Below are 12,851 nucleotides of genomic sequence, written 5' to 3' on the forward strand. Positions count from 1 at the left end.
TGGCTTGTACAAAGAAATTTTATGAAGAAGAAGAACAAGAACAACAATATTACAATGTAATTTATTAAAGTCTGGTGTTAATTTACATCAATAAATTTAAATTATAATTAGACAGCGGCAGAAGAAACAAGAACAATAATAATACTAACTATAGAGAGAAACTTTGAAATTATTACATAAACTAACAATGAGGAAAGCTATTCATTATCTTACATTTAATAACAAATTTTACATATATAAGTGTACAACAACAAGATTATAAAATAATGTTTCATTAAAATAAAAATATCATTATACTTGAATAATGTACAAATGAAAGGGAAAAATGTATGAAGAAAATGTTTAATTTTATACAACATGATAAAATTGAAATTAAGAATTAAACGTTATGAAACATTAGATTAAATTATTTAATTCATGGAGAGCACACTAAATAAAAACTTATCAACAATAACAAGCCACATATTAATAAGCCGTAATATAAACTTATTTTTCTAGTTATCCTATGGATATATTTATAATTGACCTTGTTTAAGACACTTAGTTTTTTAACTTTATTCTAAACACAGAGGATTTCCTAACTTCTTCTATAAAATCTATTATTTTAATCCAAGAACACTAAATTGCCTTTCAGTTGTTTGTCTACCGCTGTAGTTTCATGAGTATACTGATTATCGTTCATCACTATTCAACCTTTTTTTATTTACCCTTGACCCATCTTTCCCATTTAGGGTTCTTAGAAACTTGGTCAGGCTGATAATTCATTCATACCATATAAGTGGGGAAATATGAATGGAATCATAGTGTTCATAATGTGGTCAGATAAGGATAAACTTTGCTTTGTGTTTGGTGGCTATGCATTAAATAAAGTTTGAAATACCTGCAGGTCGAAAACTGGATTGCCTAATCCTTCCTAAAGTAATGTAAATATTAAGATCCTCTTCCAGACAATTAGTTTAAACCTTCAATAATATGCCAGTAAAGTTTACATATTAAAAAAATTTGATTAACACTCAAATTGAAATATTATAAATGAATATAATTAAGCGAACGCTGAATCTGATTACAATAATAATAATAGAGAAAAAAAATTAATAAACTAACATATAAAAATAGGCTGCCTCATATAATAACAAGATATTAACTTTCAGAGATGTTTATCTCAAGAGGAGAACTAAACTAAAGATAAAGATCTTCGATGAGCTGAAATTAAATGTTATAAGTAAGAGGTTAAAGTCGGTAGTTTGAAAAAAAAGGGCTAAGGAACTAAAAATATGAAAGCATACCGCAAACAACAGAATACAATTAACAATAAAATGAGGTTTAATTATTACCGATGAAGAAGATAATTCTTTACTTAATTTTATAGAATTAAAATAAAATTATAATAAATATGTCAATTAATTATAAATCAATACTTAAAACAATAAAGAGAATATGAAATCAAGACAATCTGTTTAAAGAAGTCAAAATGAGCAAAGAGCAAAGTTACTTAATCTTTCTAATGCGAGTCGACCAAAACAAGTAGTATAATCATGATCAACTAAGGAACTTAAGTCTGTCTTAATTTTAGAAGCTTTCGTTAGTAAGCATAACAAATTAGCTCAGCTTAACAACCTTTCGAAAAGAATTAGTTGTAACTTTTTATCGTCCATCGAAACAGTTGAAAATTAAATTGATAATAAAGAATTACCCTGAAATACTAAATTATATTTTCATTATTAATTCAATATAGTCTAATAATTTTTTTCATCTTAGATATAAATAAAATAAACATTTATATAACTTGGTGAAAGAAAATACTAAAGAAAAATAATTAACTAACACTAAAACATTACTTAGAATTAACTAATCAACCCTAAATTAATTGATTCAAACCTTTTTAAACGTTTTTTTTTATAATACCATCATGGATACCTGTACAACTGAGAGAGAAGATTATTAAAACCAACTCTTTTACTTTAAAAAAAAGACTACTTTTCATAACTCTTGTGAAAAAATTAAGTAAACAAAAAAGGTAATTAATAATATGAAAAGGTCAAGATTTTCTAGAAGTGTTAAGATAATCGATTTCTGAAATATTTTTAAAAAACTCGATTCTTCGAAATATAAATAAAAAAAGGATAATTATAATAATAATACATTTTTGTATATACCTGTACTAGGCCATGATGTATATCGTCCAATAGAGCTGGGCTGTCTTGTGACAGACACCGTGTAGTAAGACGTTTCCGACGCCTCTTATGCATTGTTAAAAATCGGCCGGTACGTGGTCTATCTTCCAAAGATTCTAATAATACCCAATCAGATTCAGACAGCTCTCTCCTTTCAGCCGCTGTTCCTAAGCTCTCTGAAACGAAATAAATATAATAATTAATACAAATTTAGATATTTAACTGATAAGTTATTGTTGTTGTTTCTACTAAGATCACTATAGTTTCTATGTTTAAAACTTCGCTACCTCTCTTGGCTTCATTCTTTCATTTCTAGTTGACGCGTTTCGGAACCACTCCATTGTCAAAACTTATTGTACTGCCAATAATCTTCTATAATCGGGCGTGTTTCAGGGGTTTCCTTTTAGTATCGGTTATAGGTTTTAATTTTTGTTATATTTACGGACGGATTTTGTGTTTTGCATTCGTATCCGTTTTTTTGGACCAGCGTTCTCAACCCATTACTGGGTCCGACCGCGGGAGACTAAGCTTTTTGAGCCAGGTGCTCCCGACATGATTCCCCTTCAGACCTTCCGCTGTAGTCCTTTCGGTGTTAGCACTTTATGGGCTAGCAGGAATACGCCATAACGGGGCCCTAGTTGTTTGGAGGAAGCAATGCGCCCCCTTCTCCGGAGGGAGTCGCAATCGCTAATTTAATTAATTGTAAGTAGTATTTGATTACAAATATTAGCGAATAAGAATCGTTAGATTTACATTTCTCTCAGTTATTTTTTATGATAATTTAAAAAAATAATTTGTACGATTATATAATTATTTTACGATAAATTGATAAAATGTTAGTATGATAAAAATTATTACACTTTTTATTAAGATTAACTGTACATTGAAATTAATGAATCTATGATAAATTAAATTACCACTGACAGATTATTAATTAAAATCTTCTATATGTTAATATATAAAAAAAATTACGCATGAGCAAAAAAAAACCTATCACAAATGACGAAGTTTGCTAAAATCAGGCAACCAATAAGATGTTAATAAAATATCGAACGTGATATAACGTTATACTAAATTGGTTAATTCTATCTAGTTAGAGATTATGATCACGAAAATTTACTGAGGATATTCTAATAATTATAATTTACTCGGTTATAAAACTTTACTTAAATCATTGTTTTTTTATAAAACTGATGAAATACAGCGAAATAGAAATGTTATCAATATTTTATTATGATTATAATTGTAAAATGACATATCTAATGCATTAAATGTCTAAAATTTCACCTACTGAAATGAAGTTATAAGATAGTATATAGATATCGCATAGTATGCGACTATCTGCTGACCTCAGTATAATCTAAGTAGACAGAGATGAGATAAGAAACAATATGTATTATAAGTAATACAATAGGTAATCAATATGATAATAAGGAAATATTACTGACCTTGATGACGAAGTAGTAATTATATTTTCGTTGAATTTTAATTAAAACAATTTGAAAGAGTCTGTATAAATGATTCTTATTTGAATAATAAAACGTTTACTTCTTTCGTTTTGTAAAATCGTTTTTTATTTATTTAAATAAATTTTATAAAAAAATAAAAAACGTTTAAACTGACATATTAATTATACATAAACTGCACCGCCAAAATCGAAAGATCTATTATCCACTTTCCATTTCCACTTACACTTTATAGATTTTTTTTCAATCCAGTTACCAACATGATACGTAATAACGCCTAATAATTAAATAAATAGTTAAGTAAGTTTTATTTTTTTATAGTAATTAAAAAAAAACCGGGGTAGTACTGTTGAAATTATGCACAAAAAAACAGAACAATTTAAGAAAATATATTATATAGGTAAATTTTATTATATACATGAAAGCATAACAAAAAAAGAGAGAATAAAGGGAAACAAGAAAGAAAATTGGATAGCCTAAAAGTACGCTAGATTGCCAAGACTGTAGGGACTAATATTGGACGTTATCTAAGAAGGAATGATAAATTACAAGAAAGAAAAAAAAATTATATTAAGAGATAAAATAGAATAGATAAGAAAGATAAATGCCAAAAATTTTGGTGTAATTTTTATTACTTATATACTTCGTCTATAGAGAAAAAGCTGAATGGACCAATTTAAACCTTAATTAACTAAGGTAACTTAATTTTTAATTAAGCTAAAATTTATAACCTTAAACACATTATATTTTGCCAAAAAAAAAAAAAATAATAATTAGAAATTATTTAGAGCATAAAATACAAATTTCATGCAAAATAAAATTAATCACTCTCATAAACCAAATGATAATAACTTTCTATTAAATTAAAAAAAAAAAAAATAATCTTTTAAATGGATTTTAGTCAATTTAAACGTAGAATTTAGCTTACCTAAAATCACTATTTTTACATAGATCTACAAATCAGAATATCTGTATGTCTATTTCTAACGACATTCGCTTAAAACTAAGGAACTGCTGAGCCGATTTCAATTATTCTTTTACCATTACTTTCATTAAAATTTGAGGGAAATTACAAATTTATCCAAGAAATTCCACTACTGGGGGGTCAGTCATACTTAAACCGTTAAACCACAAACATATCATATTTAGCATTTATTTTTGTGTAGCAATTTTTTTGGGGAAAAATTAAAAACACGGTGTTGATAAACATAATTTTTTAAAAGCAACAAAAACTCACAAAAAACACCTAAATTAAAAAAAAGAAATTAAACAGAATTTTTAACGAAAAACAGAAATGACACAGATAAGACTAAAAACAGCAAAACCAGCGTGGGTATATACAACTGAAATAACTATAGAAAACAAAGCACGAAGAAGTGTTAAGGGTTTCTTTTTGAATAATAATAATAATAATAATTTTTTTTATTTTTATTTTATTTGCTTTGTTTGTGCAACAGAACAGTTAAAAAACCTTTGTAATAATAATAATAATAATAACAGTAAAAACAGAATTACTGTTGCTTGTCCAGCATCAAACGACATAACAATAAAATTATTACAAATAATATTACAATTATTTCTGAAAATTTCTAAAAACTTGTTTCAGACTTTTTAGTCATACAATAATCAAATTAGTATCATACATTGCGTGAGTTTAATTAGTAGATTAATTCGGATTTCAAAAGATAACATAATATATTGGAATTTCTAATATATTTATAAAATATTAAACAAATTTCCAATCATTATACAAGGTAACGAAATAATCATCTGAAATAAATCATCATCAAGCCCGCCAATAATCATCTGTAAATAAATAAATATATATATTTATATATCTATATACATAAAAATGTCAAGTTCGTTTGTGTACGGCTTCAAAAACTCAAAATGTTCTGCACCGATTGAGCTCAAATTTTAGCACGATATATAACCGGCATCAAAGATTGATTTCATCTATTTTTAATAAATCTATTTTTAATTTGTACATTTTTAATTTGGAAATGTAAACAAAGGAAAACCAATTTTGCTTTCTTTGGAGACTGTAATTTATTAGTAGATTCATACTCGAGAATCACGTTGTACACTGAAGCAGCACAACTTCTACTTACGTTAGCAGTTTATTAACATCTGAAATCAACGCCGTTTGATTATTCTGTAATTTGTAAGCATTATTCTGCTTTTGCAAGTATTTAAAATGATGTGTTTTTTCGCACGACTTAAGGGCTTTTTTTCGCAACCCACAAATCTTTATATATAAAAATGTTAAGTTCGTTTGTGTATGCTTCAAAAACTCAAAATGTTCTGCACCGATTGAGCTCAAATTTTAGCACGATATATAACCCGCATCAAAGATTGTTTTTATCTATTTTTTATGTCACATACTCGCGACCGCGAGAAAACAGGTTTTTTTAACGTTCAGCTGTGTACCAGTGACCGCGCCATCTGCCGGAAGCGAGGGGAACACTCGCCATACTAGCTAACGACAACCGCAGTCACATGTGAAACAATACCTGTTCCCAATTACATTGTTTATTAACAAAAAAAAAAAAGTATCCACTTGCATCTGATTCAGATTATTATACAATCTGAATTAAATATTCACTTTAATCGAGGTACTTTTGTGTGATCGTGTCGTGATTGAGCTGCGCCTTTCACCAAGCTCTGAATTTATTAGAAAACGACCAACAGTAAGATATATGTATTAATGACGCGGGCAACACTGCACATCCAAACCAAATTTGTAAGCGCTTATATTATACGCAATTATATTGACCGCTTGCTTCCCTTCATCTCCCACAGAGTTATGGGAAAGATATCGATCGCATATTGCTGAGGATATTTTGCATAAAGTACGTCTACAAAATACCAATATGACCATGGAATTTACAGAAGGCATTTACAACGAAGCACTGATAAATATTGAAGACAAGTGTTTAGCTATTGCAAATAAAGTTCTTAGTCAATTGGGAATGCCAGCACTCACCCGAGCTGCGATTGCTTCATTTGATGTGGATTTACGCCGTGAACAGAGTTACAACATTGGTGATCTTCAGTCATATGTCCAATCAAACGTTCTCAAATTAACGCGTGAACAGAAAGGCATTTATGATCGCATAATGCAAATGATAAATGCCGGAGTTGGGGGGGACCTTCTTCTTGGATGCGCCAGGAGGAACTGGGAAAACATTCCTTATTAGACTGATTCTAGCAACGGTTCGATAAAAAAAAAATGATAATTATCCTGTTGCGGAATATTAATCAGCCAAAACTCTGCAACGGCACGCGACTTGCAGTTAAGAAATTGGTGAATAACGTAGCAACGATTTTAACGGGGCCTTTCAAAGGTGAATATGGGTATATGGGTATTCCTCGAATACCCATAATTCCGACCGATACACCATTTTAATTTAAAAGATTGCAATTCCCAATTCGATTGGCATTTGCAATCACAATCAATAAAGCTCAAGGTCAATATTTAGAATTGTGTGGTTTAGATTTAGATGCGGATTGCTTCTCACATGGGCAACTGTATGTTGCGTGTTCCCGAATCGGCAAACCAGATAGCCTTTTTATCTACGCAGACAGTGAAAAAACAAAAAAATATTGTATATCCACAAGTATTGCAAAATTAAACTTCTATTAAACGTATGCTTTGTTTTGTTTCTCATTTCTCATCCATACAACCACAATGTGCCACAGCGAAGCGTGGCGGTAGAGCTAGTTTATATATATATATATATATATATATATATAGACAGTGGAAAAACAAAAAAATATTGTATATCCACAAGTATTGCAAAATTAAACTTCTATGAAACGTATGCTTTGTTTTGTTTCTCATGTCTCATCCATACAACCGTTATCAAAACCACAAAAACTCCCCTATCAAATTTTTGTCATTTTTTTAATGTCAAACAGCTATCGAATTTGTCATCTGCGATCCCAAAAACCCCGCATAGCCATTTTGCAGCTTTTGCAATTTTTAACACCCGCACCCTTAATTTCCATTCTTAATTTACACCCGTGCGGAGGGATATTTGCAAAAGTAATGGTGGAATATTGTATAGTCACTCGACCTTAGTAACTGTGAAAAATCTCATCAATCGGCAATATCAGGAAGTATGTTAAATTAAGGATGCAAGATTCAAGTACAACCATGAAAAAAAAAACATTGTGAATTAAAAAAGTAAGTAAAAACTAGAAATTCAGGTCATGATATACTCCACACACAAAATTTAAAACATTATGTCTAACATTCTTTCGCTATAACCAAAAAAAATATTATTTTGCATCCTAAATCGACACATAACGCCGCGAAATAGATGCAATCCAGGATAATGTGATGGACAATCAAACGGCAATTGTATCAGAAATACATGGGAATATCGCTTGATATTATAATATATCTACATGTTAATCTGGTGCGCCCTAGATGTAGATGGCATTACTTCAATCGTTGACTAGATCATTTTCGGTAAAGATAAAATAAACCGAATTTAATCGTAACATACATATTATTAAAATCGAATAAAATGTTATTAGGACATCAACGATTATAAAGAAAAATTTTTTTTCTCTAATTTTTGTTAAGCAAGAAAGTTACTTAATTTTTCGTAGCGAGTGTTATCTGTTTACTGAGTACATAACTAAAACTTATAACGTATGTTATAAGTTTTAACTGTATGTAAACTGTTAAGATTGCGTTAATTCAGAACAACCCAATTATTTCAATTTCTTTCCATTACCTTAATTTTGAGGTTTTTAGAAAGAATTATGTGTTAACGACAAAACCTGGTTTAATGAAACATGCCGTTTCGTATTCAGTCCTTTAACAAACGGACTGAATATTTACACGACTGAAATCTTAGCTGTCAGTTATATCTTAACCTAGTTACAACCCTGTTGACAAAAAATATAAAAAACTTATAAACTGTTTTGATGATTTTTTATTTAATTTACACGTAAAGATTCTATGATTTTAACAAAGATATTTAATAGACAAAAATAATACACAACATTTTTAAACTAAGGGTCTTTCAATACTTCAGCTGCAATTTATTTTGGAAATAAAGTGAACAAATTGAACAATTACCGGATTATCTGTGGGATTTTGAGATCTTAAATCGTCGGGAATTAAAGCAATCCGGGTGGATAACCTTTTAACCTACCGTTTCGCTTCTATATTATATTTTAACAGCATGAGAGTAAAAATAAAATACGATTTTAACAACACGCCCATTATCATCCATTTTGTTTCAAGCTTAAATTTATAAACTGATTCATCTGAAATTGAAAGAATAAGCATAAATTTTTTATGCTTATAGTAAATACGTTTTGGTATAAAATTTAAAGAATTAAGACTCTTCAAAACAAAATATTAATTGAAATAAAATTTAGATTAAATTTAAATTATTTAGTAACACTAAAGATTATAAAGAAAATATAAATGTGATTATGCAATTACAAAAGGGTAGCTGATTTTTATAAGAAAAACGAACTAAAAATTAAAAAAAAAAACTTATTTCAGATACAACGTTGTTGATTTGATATCAAAGTTTATAAGCACGAAGGTCGAACACAGGTACTGGCGTAAACATTTGAAATATGGTTTAAGCGCTAGTCTTCATGGATAAGTGTGTGCATGCATGCAGAAGTAAATATTGATTTTCGGGAAACGAGTTATAAAGAAAAAAATGTCAACACAAAGCTTTCAAAATAACTTGAGAAACAGAACAACGTTCCAGCTCTATTTTCTATTTGCATTATTCTTTTTTTTTTTTTTTTAATATATATATATGTAGATAAAAAATTAATTAATTGAATCACTTTAAAAAAATAATTAAACTGAAAAAGCAGAAAGATGAACAACAATTATTCTTTTTTTAAGTAACAATAAAAGCGTATATTTTTTCACCTGTATGAAATGTTTATCCGCAGTTCTTTATTTTGGTTTAAAGAAGACTTTTAAGTACTGACTGCAAATCATCAAACTGTGTCTCATCAGGAACGGCATTATTTTAAAGTGTTTAAATAATGAAGATCCGTATATTCTCTTTCTTATTTCGATTCTGTAAAAGTACTAGAGAATCTAAGAAAAGCCAATTAGGTCTAAGATTTCATGAAGGAAAAATCCTGAAATTCACCTCCCCTTGGCCGAGAGGGAGCAACCGTAGTATATATTAAAGTTGGTTTGATATACACAAGCGGCTAACGAATGAAGGAAACGAACAGCTCTAGGGATAAGGAGCTCCGCCCCTACAAGTGCCAACGGCCTTTTCGGGGGGCGGATGAGCGGTAGCGGTTCAGGGCACTCTATTGCCCAGGGGGTGAGAAATCGCTCCAAAAGACGGAAGAAACTTCAGTAGGAAGTTAACGGCGTTAAAATACAGAAGGTAAAGGAATACCATTATATTACTTTTTCAAGTCAGGGGAACTACGGTGATGTCTTCTTTTGTTAAATATTCCGGAGGTAAAATAATTTCCCATTCGGTTCTCCGGGGAAAGCAGCAGAAGAAGTTTCATAGAAAAGACACAGCAGTGAGAATAGGTACATGGGACGTGAGACGACATACGGATTGTAGCAAAAGACACTCAGACATTACAGGGAAAGATAAAAACACTGGAAGTAATGTTGAAGGTATATAGAATGAAAACAAATGTGAGGAAAACAAAAGTTATGAAGGTAAAAATGAGGGGGAAGACATGGATATTGTAACAGCAGAAAGATAACTTAAACTAGTAAAGAACAGATATCTCTGGACAGCTCTAACTGAAGACCAGAGCAGTAAAGAAAGCAACGGGTTTTCAAGACAAGCTATGCAACGGCAAAGGAAGCATTTTTTTGGGAAGAAAAACCTATTCTGCAGTAACATGGATCTGAATCTGAAGAAGAGATTGGTAAAATTCTATGTTTGGAGTACACTTTTATATGGTAGTGAAACGTGGACACTGGGGAAAAAGGAAAATATAAAATCGAGGCTTTTGAAACGTGGGTCTAGAGGAGGATGGAAGAGATACAATGGGTGAACGTAGAAGAATAAATGAAGATAGAACAATTTTAGCGACTATCAGAAGGAGAAAAGGAAACTGGATCGGACATATAATTAGGGGAAAAGAGATAATAAATACAGTTCTTGAAAGTGAAAAAAGAAGAGGCTGAAGTTAATAAATGACATAAAGAGTAGTGAAGGTTATAATGAGACGAAAAGAAAAGCATGGAACGGAAACAGATAGAGACAACAGTGATGGGTCCTGCCACAGGCAGAATACCATACGATGATGATAATTTGATTCAAACTAGTAATAATATTTCGTTCAGACTATCACATAAATATATATATATATTTCTTTTAAAGAATCTGTAACGACAAATTGCGTCAGAACTAGATTTATTAGAAACTTTAATAATCTTACTATACAAACTATAATAAAAAATGTTTTAAGTACAATTAACAATTATGTTGAAATAAGAATTTTTTTAATGTGAAAATATAATGTAGCTATGAAATTATGTAAAAATAGTAGAGGAGAAATAATGAATAAATAAATAAACAAATAGGATGTTATATATATATATATATATATATATATATATATATATATATATATATATATATATATATATATATATATACTTGTATATGTAGGATGGGTCAGCTTAAAAGAGGCCCCAAAACTCAGTAGTTTATACTAAATACGTATTTTTACTGAAATGCAAATACTGGTTTGAGGTGGGTAAAATAATTTGGAAGAAGTTGGTATGGCTGGAACTGGAGTGGGGAGGACTGTTTATTACCTGCACATTTGAGTATTGCCAGTCTGTGTCAAGCCTTGGCTTTTGAACAAAGTTGCGTAATCATGTGTAATTGTTTGTTAAAATGCGTTTAATTGTTGAAGAACGTATATTCGTGGTAGAAACTTATTTAGATACGAAATCTCATCTTATGTGACAGCGAAAGTTCAGAGAGAAATTTGGAAAGGAAGCACCAGTGAAACGTTTTATTCAGAATTAGTTAAAAACTTTCGTGAAACAGGTTCGGTGTTAGACCAGAAACATCCCCACACAGGTTAGTTTTAACGACAGAGATCGTACAGGATATTAAACTGGTAGTTACAAGATCTCCTTATAGATCTTTACGGAGACTAAGCCGAGAAAAGAACATTTCACTAGGTTCAACCCACACTGCATTAAGGAAAATGCGGAAATTGTTATCGGTATCGAATGCAGGTTTTCCATGAGTTAACTAATGCTGATTATTATCAAGTATCACAATTAAAGTGTGGTTTCACCTTAGTGGGTATGTTAATAGTCGGAAACACCAGACCTGGGGAACTGAAAACCTACATTTTCTTTGGATCTTTCCTATTCCCACAAAAAAATAGGCGTATAGTGTGCGGTTTCAAGGTGACGAATAAATAGGATCATTATTTTTGACAAAAACTGTGGATGCTGCCGTCTACCAAGAGATTATCCAACAGTTCATAGCCTTACTGCAAGAGGGTAAGCGTAACTGCTGGTTGAAACGTGGCAGCGCCATTTACCATACATTTCATACATTCATACATTTCGTTCTACTATGAAGGTGCTACAGGATATTTTCAGTGGAAGAATTATTTCTAAAGGATTGTAACCACCAAGATCACCTTATCTGACTAGTCCAGACTTCTTTCTGCGGATTTATTTAAAAGAAATTGTTTATAGGAGCAATCCACACACCCTGCAGTAATTGAAGACAAACATTACAAATGCCATCCAGGAAACAGACTGGGTACAGCTAACAAGAGCAGCCAGGAACAAGGTAAAACGTGTTGATAGCTCATAGAAAAGGATGGACATAATTTTCAAAACTTTCTGTAAATTATTATGTACGTCTTTACCAATAAATTATTATTTATAGACTAAACTAAGTGATGGGGCCGCTTTTAAGTTGAACATACTGTATTAAGTACATCAGGTCAGGAATCAGTGCTGTACAACAGGCAAAAGAAGAAACTGCTCAATTATTTACCTGGAAGGTTCAAGGAAAACTATAGAAAGAACCTTGATCATAATAAAACAAACAATTTAAAAAAAGAGAAATTCATATTAACAATTAAAACGATAATAATGCGAAATAATTATAAAGAAAATAAGAAATAAAGTCATTACAAAATTTAATATATTTCTTAAAGGCATACATTGAAAAATATTTGAATGCGAACTTAAATA

The 12,851-nt window shown here is 30.2% G+C and overlaps 1 protein-coding gene across 3 annotated transcripts in view; it reads right to left on the bottom strand.

Annotated features, from left to right (window-relative positions):
- The window catches only part of LOC142329369 (uncharacterized), a 502,750-nt gene that overhangs the window by 101,190 nt on the left and 388,709 nt on the right, over positions 1–12,851 (bottom strand). For all 3 annotated transcript variants that reach the window (XM_075373890.1, XM_075373889.1, XM_075373891.1), the window contains one exon: positions 2,157–2,350. In XM_075373890.1, the coding sequence (XP_075230005.1) occupies positions 2,157–2,350 (194 nt within the window). The remainder of the gene's footprint in view (positions 1–2,156; positions 2,351–12,851) is intronic.

This window comes from Lycorma delicatula, chromosome 8 (assembly GCF_047948215.1).
Source record: "Lycorma delicatula isolate Av1 chromosome 8, ASM4794821v1, whole genome shotgun sequence".
NCBI classification, from domain to species: domain Eukaryota; kingdom Metazoa; phylum Arthropoda; class Insecta; order Hemiptera; family Fulgoridae; genus Lycorma; species Lycorma delicatula.